Source organism: Bacillus rossius, chromosome 1, assembly GCF_032445375.1.
Source record: "Bacillus rossius redtenbacheri isolate Brsri chromosome 1, Brsri_v3, whole genome shotgun sequence".
Taxonomy (NCBI): Eukaryota; Metazoa; Arthropoda; class Insecta; order Phasmatodea; family Bacillidae; genus Bacillus; species Bacillus rossius.
In genome coordinates this window covers 345,840,109-345,866,896 of record NC_086330.1, presented here as the reverse complement: position 1 = coordinate 345,866,896, position 26,788 = coordinate 345,840,109, and the positions used below count along the sequence as shown (strand labels likewise).

The following is a 26,788-nucleotide window of genomic DNA, read 5'->3' as shown; positions in this document are numbered from 1 at the left end:
GCACTTTTTCGTGACTTTTGTGAGCAGTCCTGTTTCATGTCTTTCGACATGACCTGCAGACAGACATTTTGATATTTTTTTTTTTATTTGTTACATGCCCACCAACAGCTGAGGGCTTTAGCACTGGACATGACACATACAGACAAAGACATAAATGGTCACCTTAAGTACTCTCATATTTATTAAAATTAGATCAGGGGCTCAACAACAGGGGGGAGGGGGCAAGGGTAATTTGCCCCCCGTCTGAAACCTTGAAGCAAACGGGGGCAAAGAAAGTGCTGTGTAATCAATTTTTAGATAGTAAAACTGCTTAAATAGCACCATTTTCCACCTTGAAATACAAATTTTCCCGGGGGAGGACCCCCGGACCCCCCACTTCAATAGGGGAGATCGATGATTCTTTATAAAAAGATATATTCCCCCCCCCCCCCCCTTGGAAATTTAGTTGTTGCGCCCCTGAATTAGATATAAGTCAATATTAATATTGTTATTATTAATTAATGTACATAGTTATGGTGGTTTATGACTACTGAAAGGTGGAATTTTTATGCCTGTGGTTTAAAGTATGTAATGACAGTTAAAAATATATTTATAACAGTTACAAATACAAATTGCATGTAAAGTATTTCGTTTGGCTGAAAGAGAACCCAGAAGGAAATTTAAATCTACTGTGATACCATTTTGCATTTTAAGGTTTATAAATTTAGAAAATATAATTTGTACTTCATTAAGATTTTCGATATCAGAATTATTAATCATGTTTCATATTACAGATCCATATTCAAGTTTAGATCTAATCAGAGCTATATAGAGATATACGAGCGGAATCAACATTTGAAGCATTGCAAGTAAGAAACTTAAGGAGACAAGTGTTTTCTATTAGGATATTAGGGATTAGATCAGAAAATGTAAATATAACTTGGAATTAAGTAAAACACTTAGATCTTTTACATAAAGAGATTTCTTGATAGTTTTCTATGTTGTATTCAACAGTAAACAGACGGCTGTTTCTTGAGAAGGTTATGGTAATAGTTTTGCAATTATTAAGGGGGTATGTCCTGTTCCAATTCATTATTTTATATTTATGTTGAACACAGTTAAACTTGCAAACTTTTTGAGCGGCTGAACTTCAACAAAATGAAAAATAAATATAGTATATACTTTTTGCATAATTAGCTGGTAAAGTTTAATTTTTAACATTTTTGAGCAGTATGGATAAGGAGAACCAAATGGAATAAATAACTTGTAATGTGTGAGTTTTACATGCAATACTGGTGGCTACTGCATGATATAGTTTTAATTCTTTAAGAAAAACTTTTTTTTTCCAAATCATACCAATTCTGGCTAGGTAAAATTAAATAATTTTTTTCTGGAAGAACTTAAATGTTATCACATAGTAAACAGAAAAATTGATTTTAAACCTGAAAATTCCAGTTTTATATACCATTTCATTCTCCTTATCCATATTGTATGAAAGCATTAAAAATGCAACTCAGGCAGCTAATTATGCAAGAAAGTATGCAAAATATATATATATTTTTTTTTTGTCAAAGGTCAGCCACTCAAAAAGTCAGCAAGTTTAACAGTGTGAAACGTAAATATAAAATAATAAATCGTGTGGAACAGGACATAGCCCCTTAAGTTAAACCAAGTTTAAATTACACCATTATACTATCAAAAAAATGTCACTCTGGAGTGGAGTGACAGTCATAGGGAGATGTAATTTTTCTGTACATTTTAAGGTTGTCAGCAAACAGCATGCCAATAGAGTGGTTTAGAACTGTGATTATATTGTCGATTTTGATGTAGATGTTGAAAAGTAGAGGTAAGAGTACCTCCTTGAGGGACCCCAGAACTCACAACATGTAAATCAGATTTTAAAAATAACATATAAGCATCTTTCTTATGGATAACTCAAGAACCATTTAATATATTTGTCACATAAACAAATTAGTAAAATTTTATGATTTTATCAGACGTCTGCTAACATATAACAGTAACATATAACAACTTGACCATATGAATTTACTTCTGAATACATAGGGTTTAGAAAAGATATTAGGTTGGTAATTGTGACTTTCCTGTTCTAACACCATGCTAAGCATCAGTGTATTTTTTTTTTAGGTTGAATTCTAGATATTTAAATATTATTTTATATAAGATTTTAGCAAATCCATTTAAAAGTGATACAGGCCTATAATTTGAAATAGTTAACTTGATCCTTTTTTTATGAATGTAGATGACCTCAGCAAGCTTCCATTTGCAAGGATAGATACCATTTTCAATACTTTTATTAAAGATGTACTGTAGAAGAGGAATGAGGAGAAGAGAGCATACTTTTATAATACAACTTGTAATGCCATCAGGACCTGTTGACAATGCTGATTTTAAGATTTTTATACCCAACAGAACCAGACTCAGGTGATATTGGCCATAGGAATATAATAACTTGTATATATTGAAACTGGTGGATTATTTTTGTGTGTTGGGGTTACAAAAACACTAGAAAATATAATCGGCACAACATTTTGCTATCAATACTGGGTTATTTGTAACAGAATCAATAACTTTCAGAGATAGTTGTCGTTCATAGCCATTTCTCATAGAACGTACGTAGCTCCAAAATTTTTTATAACTCAACTAAATTTACATTTTGGAGCCAATATTGTCCATCTCTAGGGCTGAGAATTCTTTATGATGCTGAGAAAACAAAGAATAATAGATTCATGTTGCTTTTGTATGATTTATGGCAATTTTTTTAGTTTCATTGACTAAATAAGTTGTGGATTTCACAGACCTTGGTATAAAGTTGTTTATATAATTATTCACCATGGAAGTTAAGTAATTCTCCATAATATTTACATCAAACAAATTGTAAATGTTTGACCCGTTATGGTCTGTAGTTTATGAACAAAGAAGAGTCATTTTCATGCCTAGTACCTACGTTCAGTTTTATGTTGATCTCAATGGCAGGATGAGGTAACTCTTCCTTGAATAGCACATCCAGGGCTTACCCGACCGAACAGTGTTCTAACTTAGTAAAACAGAGGTCCAGCAGCTGATTGGAAGATCATGAGTAATTGAATTGTGATAGACCCATAGCTGGTATGAAGTTTATCAGCACCTGAGCTTTATTTTTAATAGTTGACTGTAAAATATTCAGAGTATGCATATTGGGCCGTCAACACTTTGGCACATTGAAGTCACCAATAATAGTATATTGTCTTGAGAATTCACTATTTTTTCTTCAATATCTTCAAAGTAAGTTCCATATGTTGAGGGTGTTGTTTGTGGGAAGATATACATGTTGCCTAGTGTTAAAAATTTTATTTGAGAAGTTTTTATTTTTATCCAGACTGCTTCAATGCCTGTGTGATCAACTTTGTGAGTTGGTAATGCTGTTATAAAATGTGTTTTTAGTGGCAATAAACACCACCTCCTCTTTCCATCATTGTTTGACATGGGTCTCTGTCAGTTCTGAATATGGTATAGTTATCATTGAAGTAGTGGAAGTTTATTTTTTGAGTTATTAAACCATGTTTAAGTAAAACAGATTTACCTTTCAAATTAGCATCACGGAGGAATTTCCAACACTTTTCCAGAATTCCTGACCATTTTCAACTTTCCATACTTTCCAAAATGTAGACACCTTGGTCCTTAATATTAAATTTTAAAAAAGGCTTGAAAATGCAATAAATAAACATTTTGGACAAAGTCGCACCATTAGATAGAAATTTTTTGCAAATATCACTACTGAGAATATATACAATATAGTACATATACAATTTGGTTTGTACAGATTTGAATGTGCATTCATTTGAATCTACCTACACCAGTAGATAATCAGTACATGTAAAATACGCATCACTGAAAACATTGAAAATATGTGAAATAAAAATGATATTATACCATTTATATGTTGGGAACAAATTTAAAAATTACACTCAATTTAGAGCTTTCACTCTGTGCTAATAATAAGATTCTAAGCAATAATATAGGAATCTATATGTCCTTAAAACAGTAAATTCTTGGTGCTTTAAACTTTGTAAAACATTTATTCAGGTGCCATGACATATTTACACCCCTATTACATAGTAAAGACAATGCTGTAGGTGGATTACAACAAAATTCACTAGTGAAGCAAAGAACACAAGTACTAGAATCAACACAATGGGGACAGACTTCTGGGAAAAGGATGGAAAAATGAAACATGGAACAGGGGAGAGAAAGGAATCACTGTCAAAACATGGTACATAGAAGACCTTGTGAACATAGAAGTACAATTTCAATATTCAGAAAGCAGGATTGTTTTTTTTCTTACCTTTAATGAATTGGTTACTAGCCTGACCAAAAGCAAAATTCTATGGATGGCAACTAAAAGGCCATTTTCAAATTACAATAACCTAAGTGTGACTGGCAATATATATATATATATATATATATATATATATATATATATATATATATATATATATATATATATATATATATGAGAATTTAAAAATGTTTATATGTAATGTATTTTCTTGGGTACTTGACCAAGATTTAGAAGAATCTTGTATGATAAAATAACAGTTCATTAAATCAAGCTCTACCATATTAGGCACTGAAATATATTTCACTATAGGCATAATTATTTATGTTATATTATAATTATTAAGTGTCGTCATTTTTTATAATTTTTTTTTGAGATTGTAAACATAAAACAATAAATTATATGCAAAATAATTCAGAAAAATAAGCCATTAAGTTGAATAAATAAAATACAACATTAAAGGTTCTTTAATCCGGCATTCTACGGTTCTGCACATTCTGTAGTCGGGCATCCATCGCACCGCTTGCCCCAGATTTTTTTGGATTGACTCCAGCTGTTACCTTGGCCCCCAAGTTGCATTTACTACGCTTCCAGTGTTTTTATTTAGCTCAAAGTTTATCATTACTGTCAGTTTTCATTTCAATACAGTGATTCCTGTTTACTAGCGGGTTACATTTCACATTTTACAGGTACACACACATAATGATTTTTTGAAGAATAAGATCTGATTCACGGACGCAATATATCGGGGACTTTTTTGAACAGTAACACTCATCTCTGTATTTTTTTGTTCTTTAGAGAAACTTATTAGGTGTTTTAAATACAGTTGTACTGTATAATGACGTTTCTATGGTACCTAGTCCCATTAAAACAGTAGGTACTGACGTTTGATAATCTGGCAAAATCGCTAATCCAGCATGGCCATGGTTCCCCGATTAAAAATCTTAAAATGCGTAATGAAGTTCCCAAAACGTGTAAATTTAATGCCGTAGCTGCACTCACCCCACAGTTGCAGTCTGGAGGGCGTAAACTTGATCGGAGATTCTTTCGATCACCTCCGCTGTCTTGCCCAGGTTCTCGAGCTTGGCCGTGATCTCCTGGTACTCGTTCTCGCAGCGGTTGTACGCCGCCAGCTGGTGGGGCGAGAGGTCCTCGTCGAAGCACTCCATCAGCAAGGGGATGTCCGGCACCCGCTTGTTGCCGCGCCCCATTCTGCTCATCTTCTGAAACCAGCACCGCATCCAATTCCTCAGTTCCTCTAAAGACATGGAGGGAGATGGCATAAAGACAGGTTCCACACTCCAGGAGATCCATTGTTCGAATCACGACCTGACCAACTTAATCTCGATTTTCCAGGTTTTTTTTTCAAAATCAATCAAGATTCCTCCCTCAAATGTCCTTGGTCTGCGTAAATATGCATTATCATCTAAAATGACCTCTCTGTTAAACACAAAATAATCAGATACACAAACACACAAACACCCGCAGCCTTCTCACACATTCACTTCAAGTGAGAACTGCTCCTTGAAATTAAAGTGAGAACACTATGTACCTTTATGAACTAGCACGTAACAAATGACGAAAGTAAGCACTGCCGGCTCTCCTCCCGCCCCCCCCCCCCCCCCCCCAGTTATTTTCTAAAACTACATTTTCCAATGAATGCACACATGCAACACAACATTGTGTGATTGTACTGAAGTTAACTACATGTAATCAGTAGGTGGTGGTTTCTAAGGGTGCGCGAGTGGGATTCTCACTCGGTAGCAGATTCATGTTGCTGATGCAGTTGCCCTCTAGTTAACCTCAACATTATCACGCTTGATGGAGTCTAAAAACGAGTTTTAAGTTGAGAAAGGTTAAAAAGTTAACTGGTTATTCAATTTAAAGCAGAAGCATCTGTTGTGTTACTACGACGATTCTGCATGTAATGAAATAACACTATATCAAGACAAAAAAGTAACGGAAATAAATTGTTTTTGAACAAATGTGGTTAAGGCCTACATCTTCCTGAACACACATACAGTGTGCAGAGCTTCAGAACAAACCACACCATTTAAAAACTGCTCTAGATATCCATGTGGTGTATGTTTACGAAAAGTATTTAAGAGTATATGAATAGTTGTGTTTCAGTAATTTGTTTTTAAACTGTATTTTTAGAAGAGTTAAAATGGCTAAAATGCATGTTTTCAGGCTAAAGTTTTGAGAACAATATCCAATAGAAATTCTTGAAAGCACTCAAAGGACTTGTATTATTCATTTACCTTCATTTCTGTCCATAAAAAGTTATGGTTACTGCTCAAATCTCATAGCTGTCCTATACACGGGAAGATACGTGTCAGTTAAGAGCACTGTGCTTAGAGGCAATACCGCTCCAGAAGCACCAGCGAACGTTGTACTTAACATCACTCCTCACTACCACAAATACACACCTGACTAGGCAGGCTCCAATGTATTGTCAAGTTGTTTCAGTCTGACAAGAGAGCACTGGCGATTTGTTTGGGTCAATACTTGTTATCACAGGCATATTATCTTCCCCAACATGGTGATGAGGGGAAAAGGGAAAACAAGAGAGACAACATGGCACTGCCGTGCGTTATCTGAAATGTGACTCTCGTACCCACCAGCTCACACATTCGTAGAACTAGCTTTACACATTACCGCCAGAAGCACAAGCATTTACTTTCAAGTTGCGGATAATATAATATTTTTTTTCCACTTCCTTTTCAGCTATTAGTGTTGCAAAGCTTTATACTGCAGTTTCCCCACATTCATTTACTGCATGGTAATGATTTAATATCTATTTTAATAGTACATCAAACCTTGTTCTCAAATTCTTTCAGTGACTTGCAAAAATTGTATTATTTTTTTTCATGCCTATTCAAAAAATGTTTCAGTTCCGGTTAGGTGGGCAGATTATTTTACAAATATGGAGCACAAATAATAAAATAACGTAGAGATAGGACATTTAACCATTCTAAAGTTTTCAGCATAACAGATATTTTTTTTCATACTGCCTGAACTCTAACTGCCTTCTTTTGCAGCTTCTGCAATCTCTCAACATCCTTCCTTAAACCTAAGTATAAAACTAATAATACTATGCAGTTATATACCATAACAAGGCATTTTCTAGACAAAAAGTTAATGACCACCTTATGATAACCTACTTCCTTCCAATTTTTTTTTTTTACAATTAAGTGTACATCATTTGTAAAACTTGAGTTACAATTAATAACTGTGCCTAAATACTTAAATCTGTCAATGTCTTCCCAATCTGTTACCATTAGATGTTCCAGTTTCTATTTCCAAAGACCATGGCTTTTGTTTTTCAAGTACGCTGGAGTTCCGCTTATCTGAACTAATTGGGGTCAAGAACTGTTTGGATTACCATATGTTGGGATTAGCTAAGTAATTGCAGAAATGCAACAGTATGTACTAAAATACATCTCTATAAATATTAACTTATCACACAACACATTCTATAACACTTTTAAAAGAACGAAACCAGTAAACATGTAGAGAATTATGTGTAGACATCAAAATAAATTTTAAAATGCAAAAATACTCAATATTTTTCAAACACTTTTCACTTAAACTCGTTCAGATTAGCGGGGTTTGGATTAGCGGGACTTCAGTGTATTTAGTTTTAACTTATTTCCTCTTAAAAATGCACTTATCTGTCTATCTCTGCATTTAGCATCATCATATTTTTATTTAAATTTTTTTCCATCAACATATAACATTTTATCATCTGCAAACATATCACTCTAGCCACCGAAAATACTGTGCAAGTCATTCATATAAATAATAAACAACAGTGAACATTTACATTCCATTAAGACTCCTACATCTTTTGCCAAGCAGTTATAGAGTGATCATTTTCTATCCGAACTTACTGTATTCTCCCATTAAAGTAAGTTTTAAACCACATTAGAACTGTATCTGTCACTCATAGCTCATCAATTTTTTCTAATGAAACATCATGAAAATGGTTTGAAACACTCTTAAAACCTTAAAAAAACAACAACCACATAATTTCCTCAATCTAATGCCAGTTTCCACTAGCAGAGATCACAAGTCGTACAGATGTTTCAGTTGAAAAACCTTCCTGAAAACCTGAATGCCTTCATAAGTTATACATTCTAACTGTAAGAATCCTCACATCTGTTTCATAACCACTGTCTTCAATACCTTATCAATGGCTGGGAGCATATTTAATGGTCTTATATATTCACAATGATCTCAGGCTTTAATTTTGTGAATTGAAGCTATTACTGATTTTTTTTAATACATACTGTAAAATGGTGTGGATGGTTTGTTAGGTTAGCTACAGTTTAAATACTGTACAATAGAGTGGATGACTGGTTAGGTCATCCATATTTAATAGAGGTAATTAATTAATGCTAATTACAGCATTTAAAATGTAGGTAACCTAACAAACTGTTTAAATACATGCTGGGAAAATAATGACAACAGTTGTTAAGGTTAGATTAGATATATTTTACAATAAATAAATATTTTACAATAGTGTGGATGGTTGGTTAGGATAAAGTAACTCATTTGAAATACTGTTAAATAATGTTAAAAGTTAGCTGGGTCATATGAGCACAATTTAAAATACTGTAAAATAGTATGGATTGTTATTAGATTATCCACATTTACAAAAGGTAATTTTTTAACATTATTTTACAGTTTTAAAATTGTAACTAACATAACATAAGCATGAATCAAAACTATTTAACAGTATTTCAAATGAAGCTAATCTAACACACTGTTTAAAAAAATGCTGTAAACTCATGAGAACAGTTGGGTAGGTTTGGTAAGCTACATTAAAATACTGTTCAATCATGTTAAAAATTGGCTAGGTATGTCATTTTAGCTCAACTTAAAATACTGCAAAATAATGTAGATGGTTGATTAGGTTAGGTTAGCTACTGTTAACCCTTAAATTGACAGAGTATCCTGTCAGATATATAATTTTTAAAAATTATTTTAAGAAATATTTTTTTTTTGTTTTTACTATAGGCAATGACAACATAATTCTTCGTATACTCTATACAGTGACTTCTAAACAGTCATTCTATCAGTTTTCATGTGGAGCACTCTACAGAGAGAATTATGTAGGTAGGTAGGTACTACAGTGCCAGCATGGCTACCAGAAGCCATAGAAAATCTCAGTGCAAGGTAAGAATAAATTGAAAATTCTTTGTTACCTAAAATGATTTCAATTTTGTATGGTTGTAAAATGAATTTTCAATGATGTAAGATTTGATATGATGATATATTTTAGTCAAGTCATTTATCAAAGGAGAAAAATTAAAAAATGGATTAAATATTATGTATCTGAAAAGATACATTGCTAGGTACCCAATATTTTGGCTGTATTTATTATAGTATCTTTGAAGATACATTGCCAGGTGTCCAGGAATTAGGTTGCATTTATTATTGTATCTATCTACATTGCCTATATAAAGGTTATATTGGAATTGTGTTTTCAAGAATTAAAAATAAGATACATTGTTAATTATTGAGGAATAATTTGTATAACAATAGTATACAACACATTAAACAATTTTTACGCACTTTTTGTATGTTCTATTTAGATGAAATCAAATGATAAAACTACCCAATGGAAGCTATAAGTTAGATGTGTGGTATTTTTATGTTGCAGGCTGGTGAGTTGAAAAGCAGGATAGAACTTATTATGAGTCTTGCAAAACAAAAGAATGAAGAAAAGCAGCAAGAAAAGGAAACTTCTTTTATTCTTGTTCCAAAGAAGAATGCAGACACTGATGTGGAGAGTGAAAAAGAAGACAACGATGAGATACTTTGTAACAAACACTGTTCAGATACATTTTCTTCTCAACATAATTTTGATATTTTATTGCAAGAACAGTTGCATGATGATAAAAATTTCCCAAACATAACTCAAGCTACAGAGAAAGTGGACAATAAAGCTGATGAAATCGCTGAGAATGATATTCCAGTGTTCTGTGAAATAGAAGTTGAAACTAGTCCCATATTTAGCGCTACTGAAAATTCACAATATCATGGGGTTCAAAAAAGTCTAAACCAGATTGGATCAAAATCTCCTGTAAAAATCCCAAATAAAAAATATAAAAAAAAACCAAAGCCATGAAGTCAAAAGTTAGTTTCAGTTGGAAAGAAGAATTTTTTTTATCCTGTTGACATTTGTGATAATTTCCTGTGCCCACCTAGTAAATCAAGCCCATTAGAATATTTCAAAAGGTTTTTCGATGATGATTTGGTTGATATTATTGTTGAGAATACAAACCTTTACTCAACTCAAATGACTGGTTGATGTTTACAGACAAGAAGAGAGGAAATTTATGACTTTTTGACTACTTATAGGTATTGTCCAAATGCCTGCATACACAGATTATTGGTCTCAAAAGTTGCATTATGAAAAAATAGCCTGTGTTATGTCATTGAAGTGCTACCAGGTCTTAGGAGGTACCTTCATTTTTCTGACAATTCAAATGTGACAGACAGATATTTCAAGATAAGGCCAGTATTAGAGAAAGTGCGCCAAAATTGTGTAGCATTAGAGCAAGAAAACAAACAGTCAGTGGATGAAATGATGATACCCTATAAGGAAACCAAAGCAGGGTCAAGAAGACAATATATAAAAACCAAACCAAAAAGATGGAGTTTTAAAATGTTTGTTCGTTGTGGGGATTCTGGCATTGTAAATGATTTTCTCCTTTATGGTGGAGAAGACACATTTCCTGGGTTTCATTTTACTGAGCAGGTGAGCAGGAGGAAGGTCTTGGGCTTAGTGGAAAAGTTGTAATTGCTCTGTGTCAAAGTATCCCGAATCCTGAAGGTTGTGCCGTGTCCTTTGATAATTTCTTCTGTTCACCTGGTCTTGCTGAGCACTTGAGAAATGAAAAAGGAATCCTCTCAATAGGAACACTGAGACCAAATCACATAGGCAACTGTCCACTGAAAACTGATAAGCAACTAGCGAAACAAGGAAGGGGTTCATTTCATCAGGTAGTTAACAATATTTCAAAGGTACCTGTTGTCAAATGGAGTGATAACAAGGCAGTTCTGTTGTGTAGTTCTTACGTTGATGCATATCCTGTTTCTAAAGTCAAACGTTATCAAAAATCAAGTGGATCTGCTACCAAAGGAGATGGAACATGTTGAGATGAACAATATGGAAAAGTAGAAGTTCCATGCCCACAAATTGTCAAACATTATAATGCCCACATGGGAGGAGTTGACATTGCTGACATGCTGGTGGCATTGTACAGGACTGGCTTTAAGTGTCATAGATGGTATACATGAGCATTTTCTCTCAGATATTTGATATATGTGTTAATAATGCATGGTTGCTGTACAGGAGAGACATGGCACTTCTTGGACAGACGAAAACAGAGAAGTTAAAATAATTCAGGCTTGAAATAGTCAACTGCCTTCTTTTCAAGAGTAGAAAAAGAGGAAGACCATCTTCTCAAGAAGTTAAAGGACCAAAGAAAACAATCAAAACTCCAGTGGTTTCTAGACAACATGATGATGTAAGGTATGACTGTGTTGGACATTTCCCTGTTTTTGGGAAGAAAGGAAGATGCCGAAACTGCCCTTCTGGACAAACATCAGTCATGTGTAAGTAGTGCAACACTCATTTATGTTTCACAGAAAAAAGGAACTGTTTTGTAAACTTTCACAATAGTTATTTTTTTTTTTCAATTGACAACTAAGTAACCAATCCTTTTCATGCTATAGATATGAAAACTTAACCAAAATTAGTTTTCTGGGTTCTAGAAAAATGCATTTGCAGAAATGTGTTGTGTAATTTTTGATACTACTCTAAAGTACTTACTTTAGTATTCTTTTTAAGCATTAGATACATTGGTATAGTGGAAAAAAAACTTAATTGATAAAATGTATTCATGGTGATGTATAATAACAAGCTGGCAAAGTATCTTATAAGATACAAAACATGTGAAACTTATTTTGTTGGCTGACAGGCAATGTATCTTGTAGGATACATAGTCATAACTTTAATAAAAAAAAACATTAATTTTTTAAAAAATTGATTTTATAGTATTTAGATACTATTATAAGTTACAAATGAAAAAAAAAAAATTCAGTAGTCAAAGTCATTTTGCCAATTTAAGGGTTAAAATCTCTGCATGACTACAGGGCCATTCCATGCGAAACTGGACAAATCTTCAAAAAATTAAAAATTATTGTATAGCACTTTTTGTGGTTTGTTTAGGATACTTAAGTATTGTATTTAACATTTTTGGTACAGAAGTAACAATTGTTTGTTTTTAGGTTATTATATTAAAACGTTAAAGGAAACCATGTACACAGAGAGAAAATTTTTGTAGAGATATGTTAAGTTGGCATGCTTAAATCTTCTCTCCAAAAAGGTTGTTTGTAACATTCACTAGGTAGTGTTTACAGTGCTAACCTTGCAGTAAAGAAACATCAACATATCCATTTTGTAGGTAAGTTAATCTGTCATGAATTTGGTTATTTAGTAACTGTATACATATCTGTCACACCCGTAACAAAAAATTGATAAAAGTTGACATGCTTGGTTAAATAAAGAACTGAACATGTTTTCATTATGTGAATGAAAGGTTATATATGACAATGTTTAATGTGACCATCCCTTAACTGGCTATATTTTGATTAACTAAGTAATTACGTAATATTAAAAAGTGTCACACTCGTAACACAAATATAAAATTTTATTTTCATTTAAGGTATTAAAGCATGCTTTTAAGAGTAAATCATTTTGGAATGTGTCAGGACTACAGGTAACAATTAGTTTTGTTTTATTAGCCATGTATAGTAGATGTGAATTTTAAGTTTGCATGTATATTTATTATTACTTTTTACAGATGAAGGTACAGGACAGCAAAGAACATGTACGTAAGTGGAGAGAGAGATTGAAAGCTAATCCAGATAAATGGAAGGAGCACCTAAGTAAAGAACAAGAGTGAGATAAGACAAGACGAAAGAAAAATATGGATATCTTGTGTAGGCCTAATAACAGAAGACAATTGAAATTAAAACATTTGAAGGACTCGGAATGCCAGAGGAAGCACAGGAAGGAGTTGAAAGAGAAAAAATATATAATTTATTTAATTTATGTTTCTTCTTAGATGATTTTGGGCTCATTGGGGAGTGGCACTTTTTGCCAATTCTCATGGCAAAGGGGCAGTGGATGGTGTAGGAGGAATGGTTAAATATAAAGTGTGGAATGAGGTGAAGTCCCGCCGTAGGATGGTTTATTAATGCAAAAGAGTTTTTCAATTGTGCTTCGGAAATCATTTCAGGAATAAAATGAATTTTTGTAAACATGGAAGAAATTCACAAATTCAAAGGGATGCTAATGGACCGATGGAACAATGCACATGCTGTACCTGGACTTCAGTCAAAACATTGTTTTAAACCATCGAACAACAAGTTCTGTCTCTTAGTGAGCCGCACATCTTTCTCCACGTTAGAGAAATGCAGCATGACGATTTTAGATTAAATCTTTTAAAGGAAAATAAATGCACACCCCTTGCATTTAAAGTTAAAGTTAACCAACCTCAAAATCAACTCTCAAATGCTTCCACGCCAAGTTTATCTGAAAAATTTACTATCATGCACCAAAACATGCGCAGTTTGAGAAATAAAAAAATTGAACTTGAAAATATTCTATACTTGCTGCAACCTGACATTCTATGTTTATCAGAGCATTGGTTAAAACAGGAAGAGATTTCCTGTTGTCATTTCGATAAATATGTACTTGCAACAAGCTATTGTAGAGATAAAGTTAGTGGGGGTGGAGTCTGCATCTATGTAAAAAACAACACAGCCTTCAAAGTCTTAAAACTGGAAAACTGGTGCCAGGATAAGGTTATCGAGGCAGGTTGTGTAATACTACCTCATCTAAAATCTTGTATTATTGTAGTTTATAGATCACCTATTACCTCTAACTTAAAAAATTTTTTCACAAGTATTGAAAAAATCTTAGTTATGACAAGGAAACAGAGCAGATATCAAATAATCTGTAGAGACTTTAATATTAATATGAGTGAAAGTAATAATAAAACAGACACTTTCAAGAACCTCCTCCTACAATTTAACTTAAAATGCTCAATTTCTGAACCCACTAGAATAACCTACTCAAATAGAAGCACCCTAGATAACATCATAACAAACATAAATCACATACACTACACATCTCTAAACTATGAAACAGCCCTGTCTGATCATGATGCCCAAATCATTGCACTAGAAAAATCTATTTTAGATAGTAATATCAAAATTAAAAAGTTGTTTACAACTTACAATATAAGAAAATTTAATGATGATAAAATTACTCTTTTCAATAACCTGCTACAGAAGGAGAACTGGCACGAGGTATACTCTCAGAATGACTCTAATATGGCGTGGAATGTGTTTTCCAACACATTCTCACGGATATTTGAACGAGCCTTCCCAAAAGTAACAGTAAAGGATAAAAACAACACTTCCAACAAATGGATGACTAGAGGACTTCACATTTCATACAATAGACTTAGATCACTCTACCAAGAAAAAAGGAGAAATATAAGTGAAAGTCAAAAAATATACATTAAAAATTATGAAAAGATATATAAAGAGTTAATTAATACAGCTAAAAAGCTATATAATAATAATATAATAGATAAAGCACCTAATAAGTGTAAACAAATGTGGAATTTAATAAAACAAGAAACTAAACAAGGTCACTGCCATGTAAATCTATCTCTAAAAATAAAGGACTGCCTAGTTGAAAATCCAATTATAATTGTCAATGAGTTTAATAAATTTTTTACAACAGTACCTCATGAACTAGTAAGGCAAGCTGACCCACAAATAGCTGATATTACCATCCCTCAAAAAAACAAAGGTTCAATAAACATAAACCAAGAATCTATAATTTTCAATCCAATTACTGAAAATGATATACTTAAAATAGTAAATATTCTAAAAGCAAAGAATTCAGCTGGCTTAGATGAAATACCTATGACCATAATAAAAAAATGCTGTCATGCCATTAAGTATCCACTAACATATATTTTTAATCATTGTTTACTAAACGGAGTGTTTCCTGATAGGCTAAAGTGGGCTAAAATAATCCCGATCCACAAAAAGGGAGAAGCTACGAGTATGACCAATTATAGGCCTATTGCAGTACTTTCTTCTTTCTCAAAAATTCTTGAAAAAATCATTGCCCACCAGTTAATAGCATTTTTAGAAAAATGTAAAATAATATCACCAAATCAGTTTGGCTTTTTAAAAGGGAAATCAACAGAACAAGCAATATATCACTTTATAAACAAAGTAGTTGACTCTTTCGATAAACAAAACCATGTCTTAGGTATTTTTGCTGATCTCTCTAAGGCTTTTGATTGTGTAGATCATAAGTTGTTAATTACAAAATTAGAATCATATGGGGTAAGAGGAGTACCACTTAAAATATTTCAATCATATTTACATAACCGTTATCAAGTTACAGCACTTACTCATAGAAATAACAATGGAAGATTAATAGAATACATTTCGCAAAAAAATCCAGTAACCATTGGTGTACCTCAAGGCTCGATATTGGGGCCAATATTATTTATACTATTTATCAATGACCTTCCACAAACAGTAAGATTACTTAAAGGTGAAGCAACTATGTTTGCTGATGATACAAGTGTAATAATATCAGGAACTGAAAAAACAGATTTTATAAACATAACAAATACAGTGATAAGTGAACTCAATAAATGGTTCCAAAAAAATAAACTTGTCCTCAACATTTCTAAATCCACTATAATGAAATTTTCACGGTCAAAACATTTAATTCTGGAAGACGAAATTAAGCCTATTGGAAACAGAAAATTGGAAATTAAAAATGAAATAAAATTTCTTGGTTTAGTAATTGATAAAAATCTATCCTGGAATGTGCACATAAACACTATTTCTAAAAAATTAAGTACTATGTGTTATGCTATGCAAACCATTAAAAATATTTGTTCGACTCAAGCTGTCCGAGCTCTATATTTCTCAAACGTTCAATCTATCCTTGAGTATGGTATTATTTTTTGGGGAAACTCAAGTAAAGCAATTAAATTATTTCGCCTTCAAAAAAAAATACTAAGAATAATAAAAGGTAAAAATAAAAAGTACCATTGCAAACCTCTCTTCAAGGAGCTAAACTTTCTTACACTCCCCTCCTTGTACATATATCATACCATATTGTTTGTAACTCAACATATAAATTTTAAACAAAATAGTGATATACATGAATATAATACCAGGGGTCAAAATAAGTTACAGATAGTAGGGCATAGAACCAATATATTTGCACAAGGCCCGTACTATTGTGGCATAAAATTAATTAACAAACTTCCAAGACAGATGATAAATACTAGAAATGATAAGAAATTTAAAAAGGAATTAAAAGAGTATTTAACTAATGAAGCGTTCTACTCTGTTAAAGAGTTTTTAGATGGGTGATTCATATTTTTTGAAAAGTGATTATATTAAATGCTCTGCAAATATAGTTATTGTATCTGTTTTGTATATTAAATGCTCTGTAAACATTGACTATTTATGACTTGTATCTGTCTTGTCTTGTATCTATCTATATATGTATATAAGTCCCACTTTTGTTTTTATTTTTTAATATATGTTATATAATTTAATGTATCAAAACTGTATATTAATTGCTACTGTATATGATTTGCTGGTAGCACCATGACAAAATATCCGCTGTACTGAATTTGAGTTCTGTATGTGAGTGTCCTATGTGTTTTGTATTAACAACTCCCCTTCAGGCTGCCTGGAGAAATGGAGGCTTATAAATAAATAAAATAAAAAAAAAAAGTATCATACAATGACATTTATGCAGAAACGGAATCAAGTGATTTCAGTGACGATGAACCCATCCTTTCAGTTTCAACAAATCATCTCAAACCAGGACAAATGTGTTTTAGTAGAATATGAGGGAAAGAAGAGAACATACAAATTTGTAGGGATGTGCCAAAGTAAGCCTGATGGTGAGGAAGTTGAGGTACTGTTTTTAAAACTTCATGATAAAGACAATAAAAGAATATTCTAAATTAATGAAAATGACAAGTGTTTTGTTATTATCAAACAAATTTTGAAGTATCTTCCAGAACTAGTAATGAAGGTAGTCGGTAACAGAGTGTACTATGAATTTCAAAAGGATATTGACGTCATTGAACCGTAACATGTTTGTTAAGATGAAAATCTGGAGTGAAATTTAAAACAATTGTTTAAGACTTAGCCTATACTAGTGTGAGATAATGTAGTTTCTTAAAATCCTGTATAAAGTTAGAGTTTGACTTTTTCTTGTACACATTTTACACCATACTAAAATAGGCTAGAAGTGTTTTGCATTAAAAATAATTGTAAATTTGTTACATAGTATTATGTAAAATGTTTAAAATAAGAAGTTGGTATGACATAAGTGATTAGTGTAATTCAAATCTGTCTACAAAAGTGACAGCCATGTTGATGTACAGTCTCACATCCGTAACAAATGATGTCACACCCGTAACATATGATGTCACACCCGTAACGACACAATATAATTTATTGTAAAATGAAAGGAACATCTTCATACAAATTGGCACAGGAATAATTATCTACGTTCCTTTTATTGGCCACATATGGTTAGATTTGGCAAAAGTCCTTTCAGATTTCACAGAGAATTCAACATAAACATGTAATTTTGTACTGTGGTGTCCAAAATATGTCCCACCGTTACATAAATACAGACGCTTGTAAAAAAAATTGTATAAATTTTTTTTAACAAATGAAAATGCAGTCAATTAGCCCATTAACTGCAGTGTTTGTGCATATATGCCTGGAACACATTTGGGCGATTCCAGAAAAAGTGGTCCTAAGTACGTAAGAATGAAAAAGTATCTAATTTTAATCATTCCACAGTCAAATTGTAGCTAAAGGCTGATACTTTTTAGCATTAGCAATGCATTTTGAGAATACCATGAGTATAGTTGTGTTTTTACCAAATTAAAGAGTGATTTCATATGTTTGTAACATAGTATTCCACATTTCCTGACTTTAAAATCCTTCAAACATTGGCTTAATACAATTAAATATGAATTTTTCACTTGTGAGTCACAAACATTATCCTATGCTTGATCATGATAATATGGTTTGCAAAATTTGTGTACTGAAAAAATGATAATTGTGAAGTAGAAACCAAAGTTAGTGTAAATACTATGTCACACACGTAACAAAAAAGTATAAAAATATCTATAACAATAGAAATATATGAAAAAACAATTTGTAATCCTATATTTATAGCTAGTTACACATAAAGATGATAATCTAAAAATACAATTATAATAAGGCAAAACCTTTTTTTTTATGATATAAATTAAACTGTCACACACGTAACAAATATTGTTACGTGTGTGACGTTACGTGTGTGACACGAGAACAATTTATTTTATGTTATTTTCATAACACTTTGATGTACTTTTAAATGTCAAGTTGGCAGTTTAGATGCAGAGTATTAAAAAAATTAATCAGTATATACAATTTTTATACATTTATAATTAATAGCCTTAACAATAATACTCCTATTATTTAAATTACAGGTGGTTCTAATTATGTTTTCAACCAGTCATTCACAATTTGTTAACATTAAATTATAATTATAAGAAATCTAATGGTTACTTCCTTAAACACACAATTATTCATTTTGGAGGGAAACAACCAATGGTTTTTATTTATTGTGTTATGAGTGGGGAAGAGAGTGTATCTTTAGGCTCAAGACTGTGACAATGTTATAATTTTATATAGAAGTTGTAACTGTTGTTAATATGAATCCTGAAGTATCAGAAGAATCACATAAAGTGCCTATGACTAGTGCAAAAAGAATCAGAAAGTTCAGAAAAAAGAGGAAAGATGACATAACCTACAAAGCAAGTGAGAGTAAAAGATTGGAAACCATAAGAAAATCAAGATTTGCAAGCATGTCATCAGCTGAGAAGAAGCGTTACCGGGCTGCAGCTGCAGAAAGAAAACGTTTGAGCAGAGAAAGACAACGTAAAAATATATTGCCCGGAAGTTCAGAGAATAGTAGCCGTGGCAACTGTGAAACACCTCTACTCAAAAGTAAGCCTTTCAAAACTCCCCAGTCATTAGGGAAAGCTGTGAGGAGATGTTTGCGAACATTACCAAATTCTCCATCAAAAAAAGTAGCAGTTGTGTCTGGACTTGCCAACCGTTTGGGTTTAAAGTTACAAACTAAAATGGCATGTACTCTTACACCTGCTCATACTAATTCTTTAGTGAAGAAACAAGTGACTGATTTCTTCACAAGACCTGACATTGTGTATACTATGCCGGGAATGAAAAAATGAAATTGTAATTTGGGAAAATGGCAAGAAAGAACGTTTCAGAAAATTGTATTTAACTATGTATCTTAGGGAAGCTTATGCTATTTTCAGAAAGGAACATGAAGAAGACGAGACAGTATCATTTTCAACATTTTGTTCACTAAGGCCAAAAAATGTATTGCTTTTGAAGGACACTCTAGCTGACCAGTGCAAATGCAAGCATCATGAAAACTTCAGGCTACAACTTAAAGGGTTAAAAATTTAATATGATGGTTCCTTTTGGGATAAAATAATTTGCAACTCTGACACTTTAACGGCGCCATGTTGGAATGGATTATGTAGTGATTGTTGTGATGGTAATAAGCTGTCAATTATGTTTGAAGACATTGATAAATCAGTCCAGGTTTCATGGAGATATTGGGAAAAAAATGATAATGGCCACATAGTAAAGGCAGTGAAAGTGGGTTGTGCAGGTGAACTAATTGAGGAAATTTTGGAAGTTCTGCATAGGTTTCGAGAACATGTCAAAATCAAGCGCATACAAAGTGAAGCGTTTGAAAATGATAAGAAAACTTGTAGAGTTCTACAAGTTGATTTTGCAATGGCATATTCGTGTGAGTACCAAAATGAGATTCAGTCTGCTTTATGGTCGCGTGAAAGTGTGCAGCTGTTCACTGCTGCTTTATTTGAGGGAAACAAATGTACAAAAACTTTCCTGATCTGCTCTGACACCAAAGACAAAGGAAAAGATACTGTGTATTGCTTCATAAATGAGTTGTACGACTTAATTTTTGCAACTCCAAACACAATTAATGAATTTGAAGAGATTATATTTAGTGATGGGCCATAATCTGAGTTAAAAAATAAATTTATGGTAAAGTTACCAACAGATTTAACACATAAGTTTGCCAAAAACTTTACATGGAAATATTTTGGTACTAGCCATGGAAAAGGAGTTGTGGATGGAGTCGGAGGAAGAGCTAAATCGCTAGTAAGGCAAAAATCCACGAGTAAAGCTGAAAATTTGGTAATACAGAGTTCTTCAGAATTAGCCAGCACTGCTTCTCAACTTATGCCTTCAACAACAGTGCTTCATATTAGCCAAAGTGAGATAGACAGTTTAATCAAAACCGTCACACCATGGTCAGCAGTCGGTGCAGTTCACGGTATCCAGAAGATTCATGTTGTTAAAAGTGATGTTGATGGTAAAGTTTCCTTTTTCCATTCAAACTCAGATAAGCATCCTAGTTTTGTTGTAAATAATGACATTCACGATGTGAATGATGAAATGTTAAGCTTAAATAAAGGAGATTGGTGTAAAGTAATTTATGATAACAATTTTTTCCCAGGCGAAGTGCTCAACATCTCTCATTCTGAGATTCAAGTTAGTGTAATGATTCCTTCAGGAAACTACTGGAAGTAGCCTTCGAAACCAGACATTTTGTATTATAAAATGGCCAATGTGAAGAAGTCTGGCTCCACCAGAAGTAACTGGCTCACGAGGATAATTTAAATTTATTGATTTTTGAAGTACTGTACCATATTTATTAATATTGTGAAATGCTTATGATAGGTTATTTGTATGTTTGCTGTTTGTGAAGTAGTATATATATATGTTTAGAATTTTAAATAAATAAATTGTTCTAGGAACTATTCCAGGTAAATAAGTATGAGACAGCCTGCATATGTTTACTATCAAATGTTAAAACATTTCATAAACCTTCTAAATGAATGTATGATTCATCTATGAGTATTTGGTTTTAATAAGGGAATTAAATTTTGCTGAGTGACTTTGGTCACATACGTAACAGATGTTCGTCACACACGTAACATCAATACATGAGTTTATTGTGAAAGTACTAGGAAAGCAATGTGTTTCATGTTACAGTGTATATTAGTCCATATAGTGGACTACATCACTATAATTTTTATTTTTATTTTATGCAATAAGATTCACAGTAAAAATGTAACTTTCATAGAGTGTAAGATATTTCAAAATCTCTGAGACACACGTAACAAAAAAGTAAAATCCTTTAAAAAATACTTAGAAATTTATTTAATCTGTTCCAAGCATCAAGTTTTATTAACAAATGTCTAAAGTGTCCCTAAATCATGTTTTTAACAAGAAAGCAACAATCTTAAATGTAAAAAAATAAAATCAAACACAAAAAATTTCCTCCAAAAGTCACACACGTAACTGGTTTGGTCCATTTAGTTATATAAATACATACAAATATTGTTTTTGCTTGAAAAATATCATTAAAATGTCACACCCGTGTGCATGGAATGGCCCTACATGATAAGTGTGTAAATCTGTTCCCCCCCCCCCCCGCCCTTCAATTAATTGTTGCCCCATATTGGTTGGACACCCAAAACATTGACTAGTGTGTGGCAATGCATAGTGGAAACAGTTTTAAATTACCTTTTTTTATTTTACTGAAAGTGACTATTTTTAACAACTGAGATTCTAATTCATACTTACTAACAATCATATCACTTTATCAAGCACCAAATACACAATATTTTGGGCGATGGCTAGGTTAAAAAGTGACTTCAACTACATCACAGCATGCCGTCTCCTGACAGTTCCTAACTCCATAGCAGAAATACTTTAAAATAGTGTGGATGGTTGGCAAAGTTGCCTACATTTAAACGAGGTAGTTAGTTAAAACCATTTTACAATATTTAAAAAGTAGCTAACCTAACACAACCAACCATTATAACTAGTTCACAGCATTTCAAATAAAGATAACTTCACTAACAATTTAAAAAAATACTGGGAAAACCATGAAAATAGTTGGTTTGGTTAGGTTAGGTTAGGTTAGGTTAGGTTAGGTTAGGTTAGGTTAGCTAAATTTGAAATACAGTAAAGTAGTGTAGCCAGTTGGTTAAGTTACCAACTATTAAAACAAATTCACAATACAAATAACCATTAAAAAGGCTCCTTCAGGTAAGCTGCCTCAAACATCAAAATATTCTTTTAATAATCATTTTAAAAAAAAGGTAAAAAAGGATCCATTTTCAGAAATTTGTATTTATTTTAAAGGAAAGACCCTCTTGTTCAGTATTACATACCGCTCTACTTTTCCCAAAATAGAGCTAAAAATCTTCAGGATGTCAAAGAATTTATGATAGAATATAAATACTATATTTACCGAGCACAAAATCTGCCTGAAGGCTATTAAAAATTAAAAATTTAATAACCTTGCATTTAAATTCAGACTATGGAAACAAAATTTTGGTAAATGTTCCCGATTTTAGTGTAAAATATAAATTAATAATATTTTATTACTAACATTATTGTGAGCAGATAACTTTTATTAGCACACCAACCGAATTTCTTTCGAAAAGCTTACAAATATGTATTTTTAGAAGTATTGAGGCATACATAACCTTAAACACTTTTAATTTTTGCTCATACGGAACACACAATTGACTGAGACCGTGTGAATGTTTGAGATATTGTAGATATTAGCACCGTATATAAAACACAATTAAATATTTTTTTCCAAATAATTTAAAACAAATGGTATTAATTTATAAAAATATTATGATTAACCTCACAAACCATAGCAACGATATGTAACATATTATAAAGTAATTTTAATTGATTTGGACGGTTATTTACTTGTGCTGCCAACGAGTTAATTTAGGTAAGAAAAATATATTCCACATCAATATTATTTCCTAATACGAAATACACCATTGTCTCCAGTGACCAGTATATTTGCGTTCTTATAACATAACGTCAATGAGAAAAAAAGATAACAAAAATTAATATACTGTATCTGCAATTCCTCCTTTTGTGTTTACCTTAAACTCACAGTTGAAATTGGGTCCAGTTTCTTCGCAATCTTCTTTATAATTTTCCAAGCATCAGCAAACTGAAGACCAACCTACGACATTTTCTCAATGCAAGATGGCGCATGAAGACATTAAACGTTCATCGCCATTGGTCATAAGCAAAAGTCAAACAACCAATAGGAGAACACAGATTGGATGTGAGAATTGACGTCATAACTGTACATAAAATAGTTCTGTACAACCTACAGTTAATTTATTTTGTACACACTGTGTTTGCCAATTCGCTTACAACTAACATCCTGGATGTCATTATATTTCCTAAACTACCGACCACCTTCATTTACTGTATGGCATCCAGGGCCGGCGCGTCCATATAGGCGAACTAGGCAACCTCCTAGGGCAGGGCGACAAGTAGCTGGGGGCGGCGCAGCACGACACATAACAGCTGATATAATATGTTTAACGATTATTGAAACTAGATGAAAATGAATTTTTGTAACAGTTTGGAATGTTTATATTGATATAAGTAATTATTTAAAGTCCACGGTGACCTGTTTATGATTTGTTATAAGTAAAAAAGTAAAGTTGAGAGTGATTTGGGTGGCTATGAATAGCAATACCGTCAAACGGGGTGAAATTATGTCAGAGGGGGCGAAATTGTTCAAAATTGTATTTCTTAATGTCCCTCGATTCGTGTTAGTTTTACGACGACTCTATGACAGACAATTGATGCTCCTGTGGATACTTAACTATTGTACATATCTATGGAAATTTTGTTTCCCGCCTTTTCTAAGTAGTGACTATTTGTTTATTGTGAGGTTGAGTAGCATTTGCAGGTTATGTTGGACACTTTGTTCTGGAACACATTACTAAAGTGGTTGAAACAAAACTTTGTAAGTACCAATTTGTTGTTCATTTCATTGTGATTAATTTGATGTGATGTATAGTAAGATAGGTAAAACATATTTTTATGAATTAATTTTTTTTGTTTTGCACAACAATTATTGGGACGACTTTGTGCCAATTATTTCGGCACAAAGTCACCCCTTTGTTTGTAGTATTTACAAGAAAAACATTACTATGAGTAGAACAATCGACGCCATCTTGGATCAACATAAAAACAATCTAGCCTAAATACCAAAGTTAAAGCAACAATTATCCAATTATAATTCACAGCAACGATAATAAATAATTTAAAAAAAACTGCTAGCTCAATTTTTTTCATCATTACCATTCCGAAAGAACACATTGCAGAATTACTTTTATTAAAACGAGAGTAATGCATGTTGGTATTTTTGTTTGTTCATTAACAATGGTGCGGCACTATGTGAGAAAGTGTGGAAGTCGTCCATATAAAAATTATTCAGAAAAAAATCTGGAAAAAGCTTTGAATGAGGTTCGTGCAAAGAAGATTTCTGTTCTTGCAGCTGCTGAAAAGTAAGTTACCAAATATTTTGTGACTTCTTTACACTTTTTCTGTGCAATAATATTTCCTGTATCTATACTGATGCTTGGTAAATATTGTTACAGATATGGCATTCACAGAAACACACTTTCTCTAAAAATCCATGGTAAACATCCAAATGCTTTAGGTGGGCAGACAACATTTTCCAATGATGAAGAAGGCTTGTTTGCGAAGTACATTATTGCTATGTCAACTTATGGGTTCCCACTGACTGCATTTGATTTGCAAATGACTGTAAAGAACTACCTTGACAAATGTGGTAGACATGTAAAGAAGTTTAAAAACAAAGTCCCAGGGCGGGATTGGATAGAATCATTTCTCAAAAGGCACAAATAAGATTTAAGTGGTACAAGACTTGCAAGAAATATCAGTCATGCTAGGGCTCGTTCTGATAAAGGGACCATCAATAATTTTTTTGATAATTTTTCGAAAGAGGTGGAAGGAGTTTCACATTCTAATATATGGAACTTCGATGAAAGTAATTTGGTAGACGATCCGGGCAGTAAAAAGGTTATAGTTAAGAAAGGTACAACGTACCCTGAAAAAATTAGAAATGCTACGAAAGCATGTACCACTATAATGTTATGTGGAAATGCAGAAGGGATTCTTGCCCCCATTTACATTAATTATAAAGCTGAGAATCTGTGGCAGAATTGGACAGAGGGGGGACCAGACGGGGCTCATTACAATAGAACCAGATCCGGATGGTTCGATGCTGTGTGTTTTGAGGACTGGTTCACAAAACATATGCTCCCAATTCTTAAACAGCAACCAGGAAAGAAAATTATAATGGGAGATAATTTGAGTGCCCATTTGAATATGTAAGTTCTAAATCTCTTTGAGAAATACAATATTTCGTTAATTTTGTTACCTCCAAATGCTACACTTCTACTACAAGCTTTGGACGTAGCATACTTTCGTTCCATGAAAGGTGAGTGGCGAAAGATTCTGAGTGAGTGGAAAGAGACATCCTATGGAAGCAGATGTGCTACTATACCAAAAGATCAGTTTCCACGTCTTTTGAAGACCTTGTTGGATAACCTTGCAGTAAGAGGACAACAAAATTTGAAGTCTGGCTTTAAGAAATGTGGGCTTGTGCAACTAGACAGAAATAAAGTTCTAGCAAAACTTTGTGACAGTGTAATGAAATAAGTTACAGATGCTGATAACTCTCCAACCTTAAGGATCAGTGATAGTTTTTTTTAGAGGAACTGAAGAAAAGAAGGCACGAAGAAGTGAAAACACACGGGAAAACAAGAAGGCGGAATTTAACTGTACCACCAGGAAAAAGTGTTTGTGAAAATGATTTGTCAAGCAATGCACATGAAAATGAGCCGAGTACTAGTCAGCCGAAAACAGGTCGGAAAAATCATAAATAGAAAACCAGAGATCAACAATACACCAGTAGCAGTGATATAGAAGATGATGTGCAATATGATGATACTGATGCCAGTGTAGAAGATCTTATTGAGTCAGACTAGGAATCTAATGATTCAAATGGACATGTGGTAGTTACCAGCATATTATCATCAAGTGTGTGTGATTCTGTGTCGAAAGATCTTAGTATTGGGGACTTAGTAGCATTTCTTTATGATGAAATAGTTTATCCTGGGACAGCTACAGCGATAGACGAATCAGATGTCAGAATAAGTGCTATGAGCAGGACTGGTAAATACTGGAAGTGGCCTGAAAAAAAAGATGAAATCTGGTATAAGAAAACAGCTGTTATCAAGATGCTTCCTCACCCAAAACAATTATCACGAAGGGAGCTGTACTTGGTGGATCTAAAAAAATGAATCGTTTATGCTTACCTATGTAAATGTT

General features: G+C 32.8%; 1 protein-coding gene across 3 annotated transcripts in view; it reads right to left on the bottom strand.

Annotated features, from left to right (window-relative positions):
* The window catches only part of LOC134528163 (uncharacterized), a 107,104-nt gene extending 83,485 nt beyond the window's left edge, over positions 1 to 23,619 (bottom strand). Inside the window, exons 1-2 of one of the 3 annotated variants that reach the window (XM_063361516.1) lie at positions 23,509 to 23,619; positions 5,318 to 5,538 (exon numbers count right to left, since the gene is read on the bottom strand). In XM_063361516.1, coding sequence (XP_063217586.1) covers positions 5,318 to 5,535 — 218 coding nt within the window. In that variant the 5' untranslated portion in view covers positions 5,536 to 5,538; positions 23,509 to 23,619. The remainder of the gene's footprint in view (positions 1 to 5,317; positions 5,539 to 23,508) is intronic. The other 2 variants (XM_063361515.1, XM_063361517.1) reach the window with 2 other exon arrangements.
* Between the last annotated feature and the right edge of the window lie 3,169 nt (positions 23,620 to 26,788).